The sequence below is a fragment of the Notamacropus eugenii genome, chromosome 1 (genome assembly GCF_028372415.1).
Source record: "Notamacropus eugenii isolate mMacEug1 chromosome 1, mMacEug1.pri_v2, whole genome shotgun sequence".
NCBI classification, from domain to species: domain Eukaryota; kingdom Metazoa; phylum Chordata; class Mammalia; order Diprotodontia; family Macropodidae; genus Notamacropus; species Notamacropus eugenii.
This window is the reverse complement of record NC_092872.1, coordinates 304,968,904-304,990,618: the sequence shown is the minus strand read 5'-3', so window position 1 is coordinate 304,990,618 and position 21,715 is coordinate 304,968,904. Positions and strand designations below refer to the sequence as shown.

The window sequence follows — 21,715 nt, the reverse complement described above, 5'->3', positions numbered from 1 at the left end:
ATGACAAAGGTAAGGGCAGAGAACAGCAAATCAAAGCATAGTAGATACAGTTTTTCCTTTTTAGAAGGATAGAAAATGATGGCTCTTGCCCTGCCAATAGACTGGATCATGAGTTGTAACATGGCAGTTTTCTGATTTTCTCTCAACTTTCTGAGACCACTAAATGATTTCTGTTTATTCTCCCACCTTTAAAAAAAAAAAAAAAAAAGCTGATTTGACAAATGGGATGACAAAATAGGTAGGATAATTTAGGAGAATGTGGTACCTCCCAGAATTAAAGATGTCATCAGAGCATTCAATCTGGTATAGGGGTTTGGAAAAAAAAGTCATAATAAAGTCTAAGATATCTGTTACTAAGAGTGAGTTGGTAATATGTAGATAAAGAAGTGGTATCTGGGAGAGAGGCAGTTGAAATAGGAGGAAATGAAATAGGAGGATGAAACACAGAGACAGAGGCAATGCCCACCTACTATCGCAGTTCAGATGGAAAACAGTGATGGCCAAGAAACTCTGGTGGGTTAAAACCACTGACAAGTATTGCCCTGAGTATCAAATGAGGTCATATTTGGAAAACACTTAGCACAATGCCTGGGACATAGGTGCTTAATAAATGCTTATTATTCTCTCTCCCTTCCTTTCCCTGAGTAAACATATTGCTAGTTATACTTTAGAGTACAATAAAGAGATCTCATCTGCACTATCCACTTCTGGTGATTCATGTGGACAAAAATTATAGTACCAGAGGAAACCTAGACAGTATTGTTAAAGATTAAGAAGTTTTTGGTTAAGAAACTGAAGAACACAGGAGTTTAAGACATGTTTTCTTCATTCTTAGACATTGAAGACAAGGGATATAGGAGAAAAAATTTGATTTGAGAAGTAAATAGTCAGCTAAGAAGATGATGTCTGAGAATGAGATTTGGATTTCTGGACCATGGCTTAAAAATATAGGAAAGACAGATTCCTGACCAGGAATGAAGTAGACCATGCACAGACTGGTAAGAATGTATTTTCTAGGTATCTTATAAGTCTAATAAAAAGGGGCTTTAAACTAAAAAGGATAAGGGAAGAATACCACTCATGCATATCCACCAAGATAGGTACCACAGAGATCAGCTACACTGAAGGAAGAAGTAGTTGGAATACTTGGAGATTCATAGGATATAAAATCTAATAAAGGAGCCAGTAGTAAATACCCAGTCATCAAATATCTATACACAAATGCTCAAAGTTTAGGCAACAATCAAAAGGTCTATAGCTCCTAATGCAAGAAAAAAAAACTTGACCTAAAATATATTATGAGACTTGAGTGAAACTCAAGACTATGTAAAAAAACAGGTTAGGTAAACGGGGAGGGAAGCAGAATAACATATATTAAGAAGACAATCGGTTTATGATGGAGAAGGAGGAGCATAGCAGAGGGCATTGGGATGAAGATCTGTAAAGGCAGAAACAGAAGCCATTTTGTTATCAAAATTTGCTGCATAGTCCCTGGTCAGAAAGAGTAAATACATAAGGAATTCAGAAAAGAGCTCACAAGCCTGGTAAACATGCATGAAATATAGTTGTGATCCAGTCATCTAACAGATGCTTACTCTCTGTCACAAGATTTTTGAGTCATCTTAACGTTAATTTCATCATTCAAAAGGTGAAGAAACCAACAGGGAACATCTACTTTGTATAGGTGATTCTTGCTAATAGAGAGTAGCTATTTACTGGAGTGGGAATGATAAGGGCCTTAGGGGAAATGACTGTTCTTCCTTGGTATTAGAAGAAAGAAAATCTGGTCTCAGTCTGACTTGCATCCTAGATTCTGAGAAATAAGGTAGAAAAGAGATTAGAGGAAGGACAGGTTAATTCCATGCACTTAAATTAATTCTACTAGAAAGTCATCCTAGAAGGACAGAGAAACTTTTCGGGTGAAATTCTAAAGAAACAAAGGGAAACAATTCCAATTAGGGAGAGATACACGCACACAATTATATGTGTGTGTGTGTGTGTGTGTATATATATACATACATATACATGTCTGTGTATATATGTATATGTATGTGTATATATACACATATATGTATGCATATACATATCCATCTATCTATGGTAGAATGAGGTACTGACTGAGATATTTACAGAAATGTACAAGCCTGTCTTTTATAGGCTGATGTCAAGTGCTAAAGGTCAGAAGCAGTTGAAGATGAAAAGGAAAGCTAAGGACAATAAGAAAGTTTTGTTTTTAGTTGTATTTGGAAAAAGAGAAGGTTATAAGGCAGGATAGATTGGATTGGGGTGGACTGGACAATGATAAAGTGACAGTGGAAAGAATTCTTATTTTGCTTCTCTCTTTTCTAAGGGGAAATGACCTTTCCATTGGAAACAGAACAAAAATGGCCACAGGGTTGATGAATGGCCAGCGTATTCCAGATTTAAATAACAGACAAACAAATAACAAAGTGAAATGGAACAGTCTGCCAACTATAGGCTACTGAACTTGACTTTGACTCCCAGGTAAATTCTCAATGGATCATTAAAGAGATGGTTAGTGAAGGAAAAAAAAGTAGTTGTGATTATAGAAGACTGAGTGGCACAATGGGAAAGAGTATTGGATTTAGAGTTAGATAGCCTTTGCCATTTACTGAGTGACTTTGATTAAGTCATAACCTCTTTAGGTCTCAGTTTCCTTACCTGTAAAATGAAATAATAGGATTGGATTATCCGTAACATCTCTTCTGTCTCTAAACCTATGAATCTTTGCTTCCAAGAGTCAGATTGACTTCATCAAGAATAGGATTAACAAACTAATTTTGTTTTCTTTTTTTGAAAGGAATCCTTCACTCATACGTCAGGCAATACTGAGACAGAATTTACCTATATTTTAGTGAAGTATTTGATAAAGTATCTCATACTATTATTGTGGAAAAGATGAAGAGCTGTGGACTAGACAGTAATATAATTAGATTAAGATCTGGTTAAATGATCAGACTCAAAGAGTAGAAATTGATAGTTCAAAGTCAACTTGGCAGAGTGTCTCAAAAAAAGTGCCAGGGATCTGGACTTGGCTTTGTGTTGACTAGTATTTTTAGCAAGGACTTGGATAAAGGTCAAATCTGCAGATGACACGAAGTGGAAGACAAAGGGTTGGAAACCCAAGAGATAATCACAAGCTAAAGCACTAATCTGAATTTAACAAGATAATGTTCAACAGGAATAAATGAAAAGTCTTATACTTAGGTTCAAAAAATCAACTTTCCTAGTACAAGATGGGGGAATGCATTGTTAGAGAGCAGTTAGGAATTCTAGTGGGGTGTGAGCTCAGTATTAATCAGCGTGATGGGGCACTCAAAGAAACCAATATAAATTCAAAACTATATTCACTTCATGGCTATTTTTTTGATCCATAAAAATGAAACTAATGGGCTGCAATTCAAATTCAATTCAACAAAATTTAATAAGTATTTCCTACTATGCAAAGAGAAATGATTGATACAAAGAATTCCAGAGTTAATATCTTGACATCTGAGTCTTTCTAACACAAGTATGTTATTTTTCTGCTCTATTCTTCCAAATAATAAGCTTCTCTTGCAGTACCCATCTCACTGGATTGTTATGAGGTTCAAACAGGTATGCAATGCATTTGGCAAAGCCGTGCATCATGCATTTCAGCTATCATCATTATTAATTATTACTCTTCCCTCTTTTGTACATGAAATTTGACTTAATATCACAAACTCAACAAGAGCTTGTTTGTAGGTAGCAGCTGAACAAGAACTGACAGCTGTTACAGAACTGGGCCAAATGGTCTAAATATAACTTCATGCTTCAAGCACCCAGTAGTGACTCACACTATGCTTTGCTGTTATATGAAATTCAACATGCTCCTCGTTTCAGAATTTAAAAAAAAAATTTCTTCCACTTGATCAATTGCTATTTTTTCAATTCTGAAAATAACAACTGGATCTCTTTATCAATGTCTTTTAAGCTTTATAGTTTTAAAGAAAAATACATTTTCTCAGGCATATAATCAAAATGTGCCAATTCCTTCTGGAAACCCATTCAGTCAGCTGGATTTTCTTGAAAATCACCTAGATGTTTTCATGAAAGCCCAAAGTATAAGCTGTCACAGTTTTTGGTAGAGGCTGAGTGGATGCTCCACTAATACTTTGGAAAAGAAATGCTATATAAAGGACCAATCAAGGCCCTAGCTGCCACTCTCCTTCTGGTGCCAGCACCAAAGAAACAGAAGGAAGTGTGTCCACGTCATGGATTTCTTCAAGACAATTCATGAGGCTCCAATTAAGCTTAACACATGAACTAAAGGAATTGTTTCTAGAATAACGATTATCCATGGGTATTCCTTAACAAGATTTTTCCACCATTAAAAAAAACAACTTCAAATTTGATCACATTCAAAGATAAGGATTATGGAAACTGGGTACATTGAGTCAAGAAGAGGCAATGTCTTTGCATCTGAAGGGTGGTTACAGCAGTAATTCTTCGGGCCTTTTCCTCATTTCCATCAAAAGCTGAACAAAAGGAAGCGGGCTGACTGTAACGCAGAAAGAATCAATGACTTATAAATAAGATATTTGGAAGAACTCTCACGTTGAGGATAGTGAGATACTGGAATGACAAATAAGATGATGAAGTCCTTTCTACAAATTTCACTGAAAATACATGTAGCTCAGACTCCTACAGTGAGCTAGTAAGTGACTGGGGTAGGATTCAAACTCATGTATTCCTAACACTAAGTCCAGCACTCTCTCCACTACATCGGACTTCCCTAGCTTCTAACATTTGTGGGGCATCTGGGACCAGTCAGGTGATCTAGAATTTAGATAGCCTATGTGTACTTCTTCATCTTCCTGTACTAGGTCAAATATTCAGGAGACCCAGGGATGGTAATGAGGTACAGAATGCACGTATTTCTGCATCCTTTTTATATCAGCAAACATGTCCATTCAATTAGTTGGCAGGTAGACTATCCAGAAAATCCAACAGTTTGATTAACTTAATGTGAGACTTTTTTTTTTTTTACATTCTTTGAAATCCTTAAATCTAAGACTAGATTAGTGGTATCAAAATAAAATAGAAACAGATCCCTGGGGATCACATGTTGACTTAGAAAACCAAAATTTAACATTACTTATGTTGTTTTGCCTTTTTATATTGTTAAACATTTCCCAGTTACATTTTAATATGCTCCTGGTCCCACTCTGGAGTTTTGTACCCCAAGGGTTCTGAGTTTGACAATTCTAGACCAGATATACTCTGAAAAATCTTTTTTGGACCTAAAGGTTCATGTGTGTTAAGGAAATAGTTAATTACACTGTTACTAGAGGGCAGGTAAAATACTTAATATTTCTGAGTCCCTTACAGTGCCTAGAACAGTGACATATACATGGGGATTTAATAAATATTTGCTGATTGAATAAATTAGTACTCTAGTCTATAAAGTTAAATTCTAGCATAATAATTTTTTCATTAAATGTGACTACATTAATTAACTGGACTACATGTTTTTTAATGTTTAAAATGGGTGCCATGAATGGATAACATTGCTATTACTATTATTATTAATAAAAATGTTACAGAGACATAGGAAGGAGGTCATGGCGCCCTGGTGATTACACAAAGCTAGATTCTGGGTCATTGGACTCAGGAACTGATAATCAAGTGTTCTGTTTGTTCCAGAGCTGATAGCATGATCAAGAAATGTTATCACAGATTTGGCAAGCAAGGTTAACCACATATAAGCTGCATCAGTAAATTTCCCTATAAGACAAAAAGAAACCTCACAGGCTTTGAGATTATTAAACTTCAGAATGACTCACATAGTAGAGCCCAACCTACCCTCTCCAAATGTTCCCAGATCAAGGATGTTGCACAAACAGGCTTTCCTGGACGTTAGCTCTTATCACTTGACTCAGATTTCACACTATGCCTTGGAATGAATGATTGAAAGCACCAGGGATGTTTAGTTTAAAGAGAGTGCTGTGGTGGAACGTGGTAGCTTTCTGTATTATTACTTCATACCCTAGAATGTCAGTCTACGTGGCAAGATGACAATCTAATAATGCATTAAAGCATAGCAGTAAATCTACTGCATGCAAGTCATCATGTGTATTTAAACTGACTGTCTCCCTCCACTGTTCTTTAAGTCACCTGTAATTTTGGATCTTCAGAGAGCAGTATTCCATGCTTTACAGTCATATAATGGGGAGAATCTTGGTGTTGAGAAGGGAATCTTTTAAGTCGGGTAATAGCTTTGGATTACTGAAATAGTGGTCTGAAAGAAGCAGTCACTATTCAGAAGAGTGGGACCTAAGAACAGAAGTTCCTTCAGGGCAAGGGATCTGGAGTGAGTAGTGAAGTGGTTGGTTAGAAGGCTGTGGAGTAGATGGCTAGAGAAAAAGGAGAGAAACCAAAACAACTGAAGACTGATGAGGCAGAACAGAGTGAGCATATAAAAAGTGGGACCACCTTTTCCCACTCTCTGTCTTTCATGGCTAGAAGGAGGTAGGACTGCTTTGAACTAGTCTGAGAATCAGGTGAGCAAAAGGGCAGGTGCTCAGTTCCCCCCCTCCCCCCCCCACGCACCTATAGGCACTCCACGGGGCCAATGTTATCTTCAAGCTAATGGCTACCTCTGACTCTCTGTATTTATTCCTTCCTGATATTAGGCCCACAAGGATTCTGAAGTAGATGGGTGCAGACAGTGATCCTGTGAATGCAGGAGATTCAAAAGTCCCATCAGAGGTCCCAATGGCAAGCAGAGTCAGTAGTTGAGTGCATTGGATGTAGCATCAACTAAAAGAGTTAGCAAATGACCAAGTAGTAACCTTCAGATAGAAGTGTACAGTGCACCTTATGGAAACTACATGGTCCAGAGATAGTTCAGGGCAGTAGTTCAGTGAGATATCTCAGATGTAGCTGAGTGAGGCGGTGCTATTATAGCAGCAGGGCTGCAGTTGGCATATTTCTGTTCCCATAGAAGAGAAAGGGGGAAAAGAGATAACCACGAGCAGTGGAGTGATGTGTCTCAGCAGCAGATGATCCATCCAGAAGAAAGTGACACCTAAGGGCTGCTTCATGAGGAGATCTTTAAACACAGATGTCATTATGGTTGTTTCAAAGAATTACAAGCCATTTCTACACATATCCATATATATATAGTTATATAGATATATAGGGATAGATATACAGATATATATAGTTGGATTTCTTATCCTGGGCTTCATTAATTAAAAAAGAAATTGGTAACTGTATTTCACTATAATTGGTTTCCTTTGCAACATATTTTATTTTATGCATTCAAAAACATTAATCTGAGGAGTCCATGAGTATTTCGAGGTTGCTAAAGGGGTCTATGACCAAAAAAAGGTTAAGAATCCTTGTTCTTGATAAATGTGGGCCAATCCCCTCTCTTTAGAGTTAACTTATAATTTTGAGGCATGTGTTATGGTACCTTAAATACATACAAAAAATACCTTCCTGTCTATTATCTTTTGGAATGTGAATACTTCATCCTGAATTTGGTTATCTTACATCAGAACAGTGAGAACCTTTCATGGGGCCAGAAAACAAGTCAAAGCAAGAATGGAAACTGAATTGCAGAACTGTCAAAAACTACTGTACAAATCCAGTGGAAACACTGCTTATGGCAAGAAAGTACTGACTTCTACAGAAGCAAGACACCTCCACACAGAGAACAAAAGAAACAAAATCCACAAGTAGTAGAAACATTTTAGGTGTTTGGAAACGTAACCAAACCTGAGCCAACCACTGCTACTTTTGTTGGGCAAGGAAAAGATATTTTAGAGAAGGAAAACAACCCTTATCTATTATCCTTTGGTGACCTTTTGATCTCTTTGGGTCAAATATGCAACTTCCAAAAAGAATCCTAAAGAATTACTGTTGAGAGGTGGAGAAAGGATCCATTAAGCTGGTGAAGTTAGTCCAATAGTGTTAAAAAGAACCAGACTTACAGCTTTTAAGATCCCTGTGGCATCCTCATGAAGCCATGTAGGGTAAACAACTTCATCATTCAATATGGCTTCAAAAAGATCATCTTCATTTTCAGCTTCAAAAGGAGCGTGGCCACATAGCATCTCATATAGCAGTACTCCCATTGCCCACCAATCCACAGCAGGACCGTAGAGCATTTCCTGGAGAATCTGTGGGCCAAATGAAGTGATATGACTAAGACAGGTTTTTATTTTTCAATTAATTTTTAATTAATGAGTAGAATCTTAAATCGAGAAGAGATCAAGCCTTTTCCCCCTTCTCACTAGAAGTGGCACTTTCCATACTAGGTCTCCAAAGACAATCACCATCACCTCCTATTCATTGATTCACTGAGACTGAGATGTCCTAATGCCAGCAAGTGAATAATACAAACAAAATTATATAGTCATCTTGGGTGTCTTACCATCTATCTTGCTGCTATTCTCTCCCCCATAGCCTCTTTTTTATCTTACTTTTAGAAAGAGCATGGCAATTGACTGACCTATGGATATATTCACCACCCCTGTGCCTCCCCAGACCCAAACCTTTTCCCTTAGACACTACTTCTCTATTTGTATTGTCTCCTCTTATTAGAATATATCTTTATGGCATCAAGCACCATCTCATTTTTCTATTTTATTACCAGAACTTATCACAGTATTTGACACAAATGCCTTTCACTCATTCACTCACCCATCCATCCATCCATCCACCCACCCACCCATCCATCCATCCATCCATCCATCCATCCATCCATCCATCCATCCATCCATCTATCCATCCATCCAGTCCAAATCCCTCTGTTTATAGAAGAGGATGTTGAGGCCTAAGACCATTGAAGGTTACTTCTCCAGTTAGTGGCAGCCTGGAACTAGATCCCAGATTTCCTGATGATCTGTCCAGTCCCTGTTATATCAATTGTGAAACACTGCATTAAAATGAGATAGTTCCTTATATGTTCCTACTCAAGCTCTACTGTTAAATGTTTCCCTGTGGGTGCCTCAGAAGAATCTGCTCATGCAATCCTAATTAAATATTTATAGACTCAAGCCAGCTAGATGACATAAAGGCCATCAGATATAAGCATAAAAAGCTTTTCAGAAATGTCAATACAAAGAAGAACAGACAGGTAATGACTCAGACCGAGGCCCTGCCCAGTGGCTCTCTACCTCATCATTAAATAGTGAACAAATTTACCTTTAAAGCACAGACCTTTCTCTCACATTCTTTCAGTCTACTAGGCTTCGTCTCAATTTTTTTTAGAGTTTTGGGTTACCAATAGTCCAATACAAAGAAACACAGAGCACAAAAGACAGTATAGTAAGCCAGTTTTATGTAGGGAACATAATTACAATAAAAAAGGGCAGTCAGGGATGATTATGGAAACAGACTGGGTTCACTGGAATCCTGAGTGGAATTAGCCCACCCCTGTCCCAAACTAGATAACTCTGGTGGGGATTCTTAGGGTTTTTATCTTGACTGAGGTGTAACAAGCATTGGTGGGAGGGAGCAAGGAGCATAGAGCTGAAGACTGATGCTAATTGAAGGTAGGGATAGGAGCTGGGTGGGGAGGGAGAGGGCAAATAAGGCTCCCACTAGCTGGTATTCAAACTTCCTGCCACCAGGCAGGAAAGAGGTTTTCAGCTATTATGATTGGTCTCATTTTGACAGGGTGACTTGGGGGACTTTAGCTTCCTTGGGGCTTTTTTATTCAGTGCGATGGGAAGGCTACTGAGGGCATTACACTCTCACAGCCCTGGCTTCCAAATGACAACAGTATATGCCTGGGAAGGAGGATCACTTAAGGGCTGTTATATAACAACTACCGTGATCTGAACTGGGTGAGAAATTTTAAATGAATGAACTTCAAAGGAGGAGAGGCTGCTGAGTCACAGCAGTAAAGGAAGAATGTGGAAGTGGGGAGCAAACCCTGCTCCCCAAATTTTCTACTCAATTCAGATCATGGTTTTGATGCTATGTAACAGCGCCTAGGTTCTTCTCCATCATTTACCAAAAAGTTCAGCACCTCGCTCACTATCTTCTACTTCTCCTGCCTTAGTACTTTTATTAATGCTGTTCAGTCATGCGCAACTCTTCAGAGATCCCATTTGGGGTTTTCTTGGTAAACATACTTAAGTGGTTTGCCATCTCCTTCTCCATCTCATTTTACAGATGAGGACACTGAGGCAAAGAGGATTAAGTGCCCAAAGTCATACAGCTAGCAAATGTCTGAGGCTGGATTTGAACTCAGATTTTCTTGACTCCAGTGCTCTATCCGCTGTCCCACCAAATGGCCTCATTTTTATACTAGGAAACTTCAACATGCACACTGATGATTCCTCAAATTCCCTAACTTTTTAATTCCTTAGTCTCCTTAAATCTCATCACTTGACCTCAGGCACATGCCTGGATGGTCACATCCTAAATCTCACCATTACCCATAATTTATTAGTGTTCTAGACTAGTGGGGTCAAAAATAGAAACATATCCCTACTGCACCTGGTTATTTTTCAGGTCTTTTGAAAGTCTGACATCTCTGCTCTAGGCAATTCTTTGAGATGATAAGTTGCAGGGAAGGTATTGACCTTTATTGGAGGAGGAAATTTCCTCATCATGCAGTTCCCTATAACAGTAAAATCATAGCATGCATGCGTGTGTGTGTGTGTGTGTCTAAAATTGTTGTCTTTCCTATTAAAATCTAAACCCCTCCCATCAACTGGGGAATGGCCAAACAAATTGTGGTATATGGTTGTGATGGAATACTATTATGCTGTAAGAAATGATGAAAGGGATGATTTTAGAAAAACTTGGGAAAACTTATATGAACTGACGCGAAGTAAAGTGTGTTGAACTAAGAGAACATTGCAAATAATAACAACAAATATTTTACTGACAATCAAAACTGTGAAAGACTTAGCTACTCTGACCAATACAATGATCCATGACAATTCCAAAGGACTCAGGATGAAAAATTTTATCCACCTCCAAAGAGAGAACTAATGAACTCTGAGTACAAATTGAAGCATTATTTCTTTTTTTAGTTTTTCCATTCCTTCCTTCATTTCTTTTCTTTCTATATGGCTAACTTGGAAATGTTTTGTAGGACTTCAGTGATGGGTATTACACATATTGCTGTCTAAATGAGTTTAGGAGAGGGTAGAGAAAGAGAATTTGTAGCTGAAAACAAAAATTTTAAATTAAAAAATGTAAATTTCTTGAGAGTAAGGATTATTTCATTTTTTGTATTTGTAACCCCAGCAACTAGCACAATGCCCGGCACATAGTAGGCCTTAATAAATGCTTGCCATTGACTGACTACAAGGGACTCCTTTCAGTTGTGTTGAAAAATAGTTGGGACAGATGAATGAGGTGAGAAGGGGATGAATATGGAAGGGAACAGAAAAGAGGCAGAAAAAGTGAAGGAGGAAGCAGTGGTAATCCTATTCTTTTTTACCATTCAGGTATCTGGTAGCTTGTGTAAAGATCTTTTGTTCCCAGTTTGGATCATGTTATCATAGAGTCTGCCCTTTCTCCATAAAATGAACTTGCTCCAGAGTGTCATTGATTCAGTCCTCACTGGCCCACGTTGCCATCAATCTGAGTTGCTCTGAGGTCCGTGACCTCTTACCACAGAATTGTAGTGTTCCTCACGTCTGACTTCTAAAAACAATAACCTGTAAGACCGGCTTACCTCTGGGGCAATGTAGTCAGGTGTGCCGCAGAATGTTGCAGTGGTAATGCCATCACAGATCCCTTCTTTGCACATTCCAAAGTCAGCCAATTTACAATGACCCTCATGGTCCAACAATACATTATCCAACTTCAGATCTCTGAAATAAACAAAAAACAATTGATCACAAAAGCTGCTGAGTACATTGGTATAGCAGTTGAAAACAAATGATATATGGAACTGAGTCATGTCAATGGTACTGGCTCATACCAGGTAGTGAAGGCAGGTGCTGTAGAAATTTCTTCATTTTGATCAAGAACACCTTTGGACTAGAAACCTACACATAGTCTCTTTGGTAGAGGCCATGATACCAGTATAATAGAAGGTATATATTTATAATAACAATAATAAAAATGTAATATTCCTAGAAATGACTGACAAAAATAATTGAACTCTAGGGTAAAAATTGCAACTGCAACCTCCACATTATTTACATCTTGGTAAATCAGAAAAAAAAAAAAACATTGGAACATCTTATCAAAATAAAATGAATCAAAAAACACCATGCACTTGTCCTGTGCCCCCTTTCAAATTTCAAAAAATATTGATTATGCCCATGAAGTACCACCACCTTTATTTTAAATAAAGGTAGTAAAGGTACATATGATTCTTAATTTGCCAATTTCACTTATCTCTTTCATAGGATAAACAACAACAACTGGCATTTATATAGCATTAACTCTGTGCTAGACACTATGCAAAGCCTTTAACAGTTATCTCATTTGATCCTCATCAATCCTGGGAAGTAGGTGTTATTATTACCCCCATTTTACAGATGAGAAAACTGAAACAGAGAGAAATTAAATGACTTTCCCAGAGTCAAACAGCCAACATGTGTCAAGGTAAGACATGAATCCCATGTCTTCCTGAATCCAATGCCACCTCTCTATTGACTATGGCATCTTGACTCATAACTATATTAATCTGTCTTACTTTATCTAGCTATATCCTACCATCTTTGGACATAGAAATCATTTCTAATTTTTATTACAAATAAAGTTTTTTCTCCATTGGTGAATGTATATTAATCTTAAAGAAGATATGCATGAGTTGCAAATTCTGAATAGCGATCCTTATATTTACTACATATATCTTCCCTATGTCTTCTCTGTTTTTATTTTAAAGGTGTTGCTTTTGTCCTGCAAATTCATTTTTTCTTTGCCTTCAACTGATCCAGTTTTCAACTTCATTTGAGTAATTAACATTTTCATCCTCCTCACAATTAAGATAAATATACAATCCCCTTTTCTCCTAGTCTCTTATTTTTAAAGAAATATATTTAGATCATTAAACCAGTTTGAGTTTACTGAAAAGTAGCATATTGCATGAAATTGGAAATAAATATCTAATTTTACCAAGTTTTTAAAAACTAAATTATGATTCTTAGATAGTTTTTTGAAATGTCACTATGATAATAACAGCTCACATTTAAATACTATTTTATAGATTATGAAATACTTTCCCCATATCAACCCTCCGAAATAGGTGGTAACAACCATTTGTTCCCCAGATAAAGTTTACAGAGGTTATGTGATTTGTTCAAAGTTATACAGCTAACAAGTCAGAACTCTGACACTAGTCTTTTGACTCCAAATTCAGTGATCTTTCCATTACCATCTATTGCCTCTGTTGCTTGCCTCTAGTACCTCACCTTGGGTAAATTATAATTTCAAAAGGTCCCAGTTTCCTCAACTACAAAATAAGAGGGTTGAACAAGATGACCTCTGAGGTCCCTTCCAATCTGTGATACTAATTTGTCATATGTCTTTTTAGTAGGTCACTTGTATTGAGGTTTAACCTTTAGGAATTAAGGGTAGAGAGTCATCTGTAAAGGGAATCTAGGTAGCACAGTAGATAGAGTGTCTATCCTGGAATCAGGATTCATCTTCTTGAGTTCAAATATGATCTCAGACATTTACTAGTTGTGTGACCATGGGCATCACTTCATATTGTTGGCCTCAGTTTCCTCATTTAAAAAGTGAGTTAGATAAGGAAATGTCAAAGAGTATCATTGCCAAGAAAGCCCCAAATGGGGTTATGAAGAGACAGACACAATAAAGTGACTGACCACAAGTCATCTGTAGATGTTACATCAATTGAGATGCTATACATACAACAATTACAGACCAAATCACTTATTCTGAGTTCCGATCAAACACAAGCGCATCCTCTTATATAAGGGATTTTAAACACACATACCTGATTGCAACATCGCATATTTTTTTGTTGGGTCTGGATGTGTTTTTAGTAGTACAGCGAACTCTTAGTAAGGATACTACTTCCACTTAAGTAGGCTGGCAACTGCTCTGAAACTAAGAGTCTTGGTTAGACAGTTGCTTCTGTAACCAAGGGGTTAAATGTCTTGCTCAGGGTCACATGGCTGGTGTGTGTAAATGGCAGGACTTGAACCCAGATCTCTCTGACTCCAAAGTTAACTCTCTATACTACATCAAGCAACTGGTGTATTTTGCAATGTCTGAACAGCATATATATATTTACATGCACATATGTATGTATACTTCTCTATTGTATTCTTGCGCTTTGTAAGTGATCTTAAGGAGAGAACAGTAACCTCTAGGGTCATGCACATGGGGCCCTATGCATTTGGTTTATGATAAGTCTACAAAGTCAGCATGGGCTGGGATAACTCCCCCTTTAGCCCTCTCAACCCACTGGATTGCCTAAAGACTATGAGGTATAGACCTTCAAGTGTGGGGACCTCAAAACTGGAGCCCCTCCTCAACCAACAGGAAAACCTAATCTAAAAGTCTGCAAGAAATAGTTCAGATGGGCACTTGTGAGAATAACTATTAAATTGTTAGTGTGAGCATTTACATTTTGATTATTGCTACAAATTCTACAAATCAGGGTTTAATTTATTGTTTTGTTGATTTGTCTAGATTTAAGGATGGAGGAAACGTTAATGCAGATTAAACTTAAAAGTGTGTCCTGCTCACATTTTCCAGAGAACTGGCTGTTAAACATTTCCAAGTACACTCCTGCTAATGGTCCCAAGGGGCAAATCTTGAATTAAGGAGGAAAGGATGATGCTTCCAAGAGCAGGTTTCCAGAAAGATAAAGTCACAAACATCAAGTCATCATGTGTACCGATCTGCCTATGGGCACTTCACATTTTGTGCTTTGGATGACAAAGCACAGACAAATGGGATCCTGGGAGAGATTGTAGATAAACTCAAACTATGGGTTAGGAACCACCAAATTTCAGAACTGGTCACTGTAATTTTGTTTTCTTGATGTGTTATCAAATTAAAGTAAACAAAGAACTTGGGACTGAGCAAATGTGTGTTTGCTGAAAAGAAATCGTGAGTTCAATGACCTTAGAAAGTTATGAAAAGACTTGAATGGAAGTGATGAAGAGCAAGGGAAGCAGAATCAAGAGAACATTGTATATAGTGACAGCAATATTATTTTAAGAATGACTTTGAGTGACTAAGTCATTTTGACTATTATAAATACACAAATTAAAAATAAAGACATATGAAAAAAGATGTTATCTTCATCCAGGGAAAGAACTGATAGAGGTATAGAATTAAGAGGTGGGAAGTGACTGATCATTCCCCTCACCTTGACAAAGAACGGACTTCCTCATTTTTGTCCTGTGGAGTGGTACAGATCAGGGGAATTTGCAAGAACTTAATTCAGAATGACTTTCACCCTTGTAACCCCTTAGAAAGGATCCTATTTTCCAGGCATCATTGCTTCCAGAGCTAGCTGGGTAAGGGCAAAGCTCAATCAGCTGATACATCATTGTTAGCTTGTTTTTTGGTGTAACACCATAGTAATTTGAATGGTGGCTGCAGAAGAGGTGGGGAATAATTTCCTGATAGTTTTTTTTATGCAGCAAAGATCAAGGAAAGACTGGGGGTTTCTCTTCACAGGATAACTGTCTTATTTGCTCACTCTATCCTACCTAATTTAAAGTTAACTTATTTTTCTTAAGATTAAATTTGAGCTTCCTTCTTTCTCCTACTGATATTACCCAAAATTCAGAGGTAGCTATAGCAGGCATACTGGATAGCAGTGATTCCAGAATAAGGTGGCTTTCCAGCATACACAGGGAAACAAGCAGAATAAGATGACTAAACTGACCTTCACAGAGCTCTAGTTGACACTCACTCATCTCACTCACTGAAGATGGCAGTGTGACCAGAGAGCAATACTACACATAAAGAGCTTTCTGAAAATAAATACATCCCTCCCCAACCCCTCCATTACTATTCAAGTCTGCACAGTGAGAGAAAGGGGACAGAGAAGTGAGAAAAGGGGAAACACAAGAAAAAAAGAGAGAAGGAAAGGAAAAGGAAGAAGAGGGAGAAGGAGAGGGAGAGGGAGAGAGAGGGAGAGAGAGGGAGAGAGAGAGAGAAGGAAAGAGGGGCTTATAAGTTGTAGCAGACATTTAATACATGATAATGGTACTGCTGACTCTATACAATTGATATGGGTTCTCTCCATAACTTTGGTAAGATGCAAGAACAAACTGTGGATTGCTGGGAGATAAAATAATTCTTTGTCTTAAATGTCAGCTCATAAAGATCTGCTGTGCTTAGTGACATTACCCAAACCTGGTTTAGAGGAACATCAGTTGCAAAATGAAATCCTCTCTATCCATGGAAATAGAGGGACTGACCGTTGGCCTTGGGAAGAATTCCCAGGTCTAGAGTTGTCCCCAAAACATTTCATTGCCTGAGGACAACACAAATTTAGACCTCGAAAGGCAGTGTTTGGGACTTGGAGTCAGGAATATGAAACTGTTCAAATCTTAACCTTTGACATTTACTAGCCATGTAAACTTAGACAGATAACTCTCAAATCTTTCTTCGTCTGTAAAATAAGGGATTGGTTTTGATGGCCTGTAAGGTCCTTTCTCGCTCTCAATCTATGATCTGATGATCCTGAAGCACCACATTGTTATATAATAATAATATGTAAATGGCATTCCAAAGATTGCAAAATATTTTACATATTATCTCACCTGATTCTCATACACAGCTCAGGATCACATAACTAGCAAATAACTGAGACAGAATTTAAACTCATATCCTCTTGACTTCAGTTCAAGTACTCAGTCCAGAGGAAGTGTGATATTTTGAACAGAGGGCTGAACTTGAAGTTAGGAAAACCTGGGAGCAAATCTTCTTTCAGATACTTACTAGCTGTATGACTGGGGACAAGTCACTTAACCAGCCTGTTTCCTCATCTCTAAAATGGAAATTATATTAGCAACTACCTTATTTAATACCTATATCAGCAACCTCTACTCAACATCTTATCTGACAGTGACTCAACCTTAGCGTTATTTTTTAAACTTGATTTTCTTAAAACTTTTTTGGGGGATTATCTTTTACTTGAAATCTATACTAATTCTGAGGTATAAATACACTAAAAAGTTAACCATCAGCTCTTGAACCCCTAAATTGACTCTAGCATATCCTGTATCCCTATCACCACTACCCCTCTCCCAAATGGCTATTTATAATAATTTTGTGTATGGGTAAGAGTTTCATTTCCAAATATATCCTTTCTCCCTCTGTTACAAAGCCACACATCTCTTGTAAAAAAAAAAAATTTAAAGTAGGGGAAAAAAGCAATTCAGCAGATCCAATCAACATTATCAATGAAATATGACAGTCTACAATATTCCATACCCATTGTCCTTCCTATATCTGCAAAGAAGGGAGAAAGATGACTTGAAACATCATCTATTTATGCTATGCTATAGAAGATTAATATCTATTCCCCTTCCCTGAAATTCTTGTTTTGATTGGCAGAGGAGTGGGAGTGGGGGGGGGAGGAGAGGAATAGAAGGAGATGAAGCCTAAAGAAAGTGATGGGAGAGGCAAGAAAGAGTAGAAACATGGGAGATAAAGAACACCAAACTGCAAATTTAATTACAATTTGCCTAGGGCTGGGTCTAGTTTTAAGAATAAAGATGTACTGGCCTACTAGTCATAAGAAGAAATGGTTCTCGTTGGACCCAGTAAGGCAGTGTGTCCTGAAAGAAGGTAGGAATTGAGAGGCAGCCATGCTAACATCAAGCAAGCCTTGGTAAGTAGTTCACTGTCAAAGCTAAAGGTAATATGGGTTGTGGCTACTGGCAACCTAAGTGACAAATTCAGGTAAAAAGACAAGTTACCACAGTTTAAGCAACAGCTTATTCTTGGCACAGACCAAGGGGAACGTATTAAAATCTTTTTATTCCATTTCACATTGCAGGGATGAGATCTGAGCTTTGGGAAACAAGTATCTGTGGTTAACTCCAAGGTGAGCTAGGCATCTGCATGCTTGACTAAGCAACTCATTTCTCTACTCCTTTTAAATCAAACCCAGGTGTCTGCTTGCTGTTTTTTTTTTTCTCTAAGGAAAGGGGAATTTGGGCTTGAGGAATCTATCCCTAGACTTCCATCACTCTCTAAATCCCTTTTTTTTTTCCATACTATGTGAAGATACAGTGCGGTATGACACACAGAAATTTCCCCATTCCTCATTTTTCACTAATCCATGAGTGAAACTCTTAATCATACACAAAATTACTATCAATAGCCATATGGGAGAGGGGGTGGTGGTGATAAAGATACAGGGGATGCTAGTGTCACTTTAGGGGTTCAAGAGCTGATTGTTAAACATTTAGTGTATTTATACATCAGACATTAGCAAACACTACAAATCCAGGCTTGATCTATTGATTTGTTGATTGCCTAGAGGTTCCCAAACTTATTAGGCCTAACACCCCCTTTAAAAAATTATTCAGTGCCCCCATGGGGTGGTATCACTCACTTGGGAACCTATGGTCTGGACTTAAGAAAGTGACTGGAGAAAATGCAAATTAGACTTCAAAGTGTGTCATGCATCTTCTTTCTTTCTCTTTTCCTTCTTCCTTCCCTTTCCACTTGTTAAATATTGACCAGCATGCTCCTGGTGTATGGAGAAAATCATGTTGTCCTTTGATAAAAGGATGATGCCATTTTCCAAAGGGCATCTCCTTTGAGCTGAAAACAGCAGTTAGTTATTCTCATCTACCCACACTCTTCACAAATGTGAGAATGGTGTTAAAGTTAAGTGCCACTGGTGACCATGAAAAAAAAGCAAAGCTAACTGTGGGGGATGAGAACTGCAAGATCAGCTTATTAGAATCATGCGCTCAAACCAATCTAACTGGACACACATGAACAATGTAAAAGGTCCAAAGTACTTGGAATGTATTCTCCTCCCTTGGCCCCTTCTGAAGGCACAGAATCTTGTCCATATACTCCTAATCCTAAATTTATTCTGGACAATTAGCATCCCATGAAATGAAGCACTTTTTAGCACCGAGTGATTCTGAAGGAAGAAAACTCAAGACAGAGTACCTCTCAGTGGGATCACTTTGCCTCTGCATGGCACGTACCCAGAAAGTATAAAGTTCTTTGGCTATACAAAATCACTGGCTACACAGTCATTAATGGACACGGTGATAATAGGGATCCAAAGGTAAATTTAAAAAATATACCCCATGACTCTTGAATTTAGCGTGAAAATATTTAAATAAAAATCCTGGCTTTGTTGCTACTTAGCCTCCTACACTAACATGTAATTTGGAAGCTACTAACTGTAACAAGTGCCAAACAATGAAAAGTACAAGTTCATGCAGGGTAGTCTTAGCTCATGAAATACCAAATAAAGTATATAAAAGGCTAAGGGCTTACAGTTCATTAGCTCACTAAGCGCCAGGCATTGGTAGCTGCAACTTTTGACATGCATTCTAAGCTTGCATACATTTAAGCTCCCAAATATGGGAGTGTAGAAAGGTATGGTTTAGATGTCTGATGAGTACATTGTTTCTTGAGCTATTAAAATAGTTAATAAATGGGTCTGAGGCGCCTGAGTAGCTCAAGACAGAGAAGTTTCAGTATTTCAATTTGGTTTGTGTTCTCTATGAAACATTCTGAGAGCCACCTAGTAGAATACTGCATGAGGTCTTTAGTTTATCTTATAAAGACACAAATAATATGCCTGGTTGCTTAATGCTTAAGAACCAGTTCATACAGTAAGAGAAGAAAAGTAGCAAAGGTAGAATACATCTTCGGCAAGAATGAATAAGACAGGCCACTTAAAATGAGGTCCAGGCACATTCTGCATAAGGCTGCATCTAGTTTTATAGCAGGTCAGTGGCACAGCAGGTAGAGTGCCAGGCCTGGAGTCAGAAAGACTCATCATCTCTGAGTTCAAATCTGACCTCTGGCGCTTACTAGCTGTGAGACCCTCATCAAGTCACTTAACTCTGTTTGTGCCTTAGTTTCCTCATCTGTAAAACGAGCTGGAGAAGAAAATGTCAAACCACTTCCGTATCTTTGCCAAGAAAACCCCAAATGAGGTCATGGAGAGTTGAACGCAATAGGAAAACCACTGAAAAACCAGTTTTATAGCAACATCATACCTATACTATAAGACAACCCCACAGTAAAGTCATGAAACTTTGTTGTATTATTTTTGACTGACTGCCTATTTATGAGATTACTTCTAAGGAACTAACTGCCCCAATTGAATATTCTGACATGTTATATCATCATATGGTATATCATAGGTGGCACAGTGGATAAAGCACTGGACTTGGATTCAGGAAGACCTGAGTTCAAATCTTGCTACAGACACTTAGTTAGCTGTATGACCCTGGGCAATTCTATAAAATGGGGATAATGATGGCATTTACCTCACTGGGTTGATGTGAGGATCAAATGAGATCTCATATATAAAATGCTTTCATATGTAAAGTGCTTTGTAAATCTTAAAGTACTCTATAAATGATAGCTACTATTATATTTCCATGGAAATATAAGGTAATATATTACTAAAATTGTTATATTTAATTTATATAATTATAATTTTATATTGTTTAAAACTTAATTAAATGATATATAATTAACTAAAAATTAAACATGATTATGCTAAAATATAATTATATAGAATATTATGTAATATTATTTTATGATTAATATATTTAGTTTATATTTGATTAATTTTATATTTAATAATATAGAAATAAAAATATTAATTATTAAAATATTAGGTAATATATACCTTCACTTCATTATGGTTGATGTATCTTTAAAAAGTTATGGCATCAAGTTTTTTATTACTGGGAAATTCTTGCTTATGTCACAGGATGATGGTTGTTGAAGGTCTTTAATTGTTAAAGATCTTTAATCATGGTTCTTAAGAACTTTATGGAATTTTTTTTTTTATGAGGGCAGGTACTATCAACCACTCTGGAATGGCAAAATAGTATATGGTATCATGAAAATAGGAGTGGACCTAGAGTCAGAATGCCTGGGCAGTCAATTCACCACCTCAATTTCTTCATCTTTAAAAGGAGTCAGAAAAGATGACCTTGTTGGGTCCCTTCTACATTTATGATCCTTTGACTCTTAACAGATGTGGGACACTACAAGTCTGATAATATTCCCCTCCCCCACCCCTCACCTCCATGATTGAAAATCACCAATCAGCAGATCAATTATCTATACCTTAATGTCTTAGATAGCTGACTTCTGGGATAGAGTGAGGTTAAGTGACTTACCCATGGTCACATGGCTATTGTGTCAGAGGTAAGATTTGAACACTGATCTTTTTTACTGTAAGGTTGGCCCCCTCTCTGAGATGCTTTGCAGTTTTTCACTAGTAGCATAAGCATGTGGTTCAATCAAGTTCAGTTTTCCAGGTAAGTTATGGAAAAAGTTGTAGGTGTAACTGTCCTACTTTCAGAATATCTGTGTGTGCGTGTGCATGTGTATGTGTGTGTGTATGTGTATGTCCATAAATCACCTGGAATGCCCAAAGGATCATTTCTTACTGAGAGTCTCTGGGCAGCTCAAAGTTAAGGGACAATTAGTAAAGTCACATGCTACCTGTAGATTTCTGCTCACTGAATCACATGGCTGTAGGAATATGTATTTATTAGGTTAGGATAAAAACTCCCTTTAACAATTG

At 37.5% G+C, this 21,715-nt stretch overlaps 1 protein-coding gene across 1 annotated transcript in view; it reads right to left on the bottom strand.

Annotated features, from left to right (window-relative positions):
- PRKCH (protein kinase C eta) overlaps positions 1 to 21,715 on the bottom strand; it is a 278,008-nt gene that overhangs the window by 27,922 nt on the left and 228,371 nt on the right. The window contains exons 11-12 of the mRNA XM_072629398.1: positions 11,693 to 11,831; positions 7,983 to 8,171 (exon numbers count right to left, since the gene is read on the bottom strand). Coding sequence (XP_072485499.1) covers positions 7,983 to 8,171; positions 11,693 to 11,831 — 328 coding nt within the window. The remainder of the gene's footprint in view (positions 1 to 7,982; positions 8,172 to 11,692; positions 11,832 to 21,715) is intronic.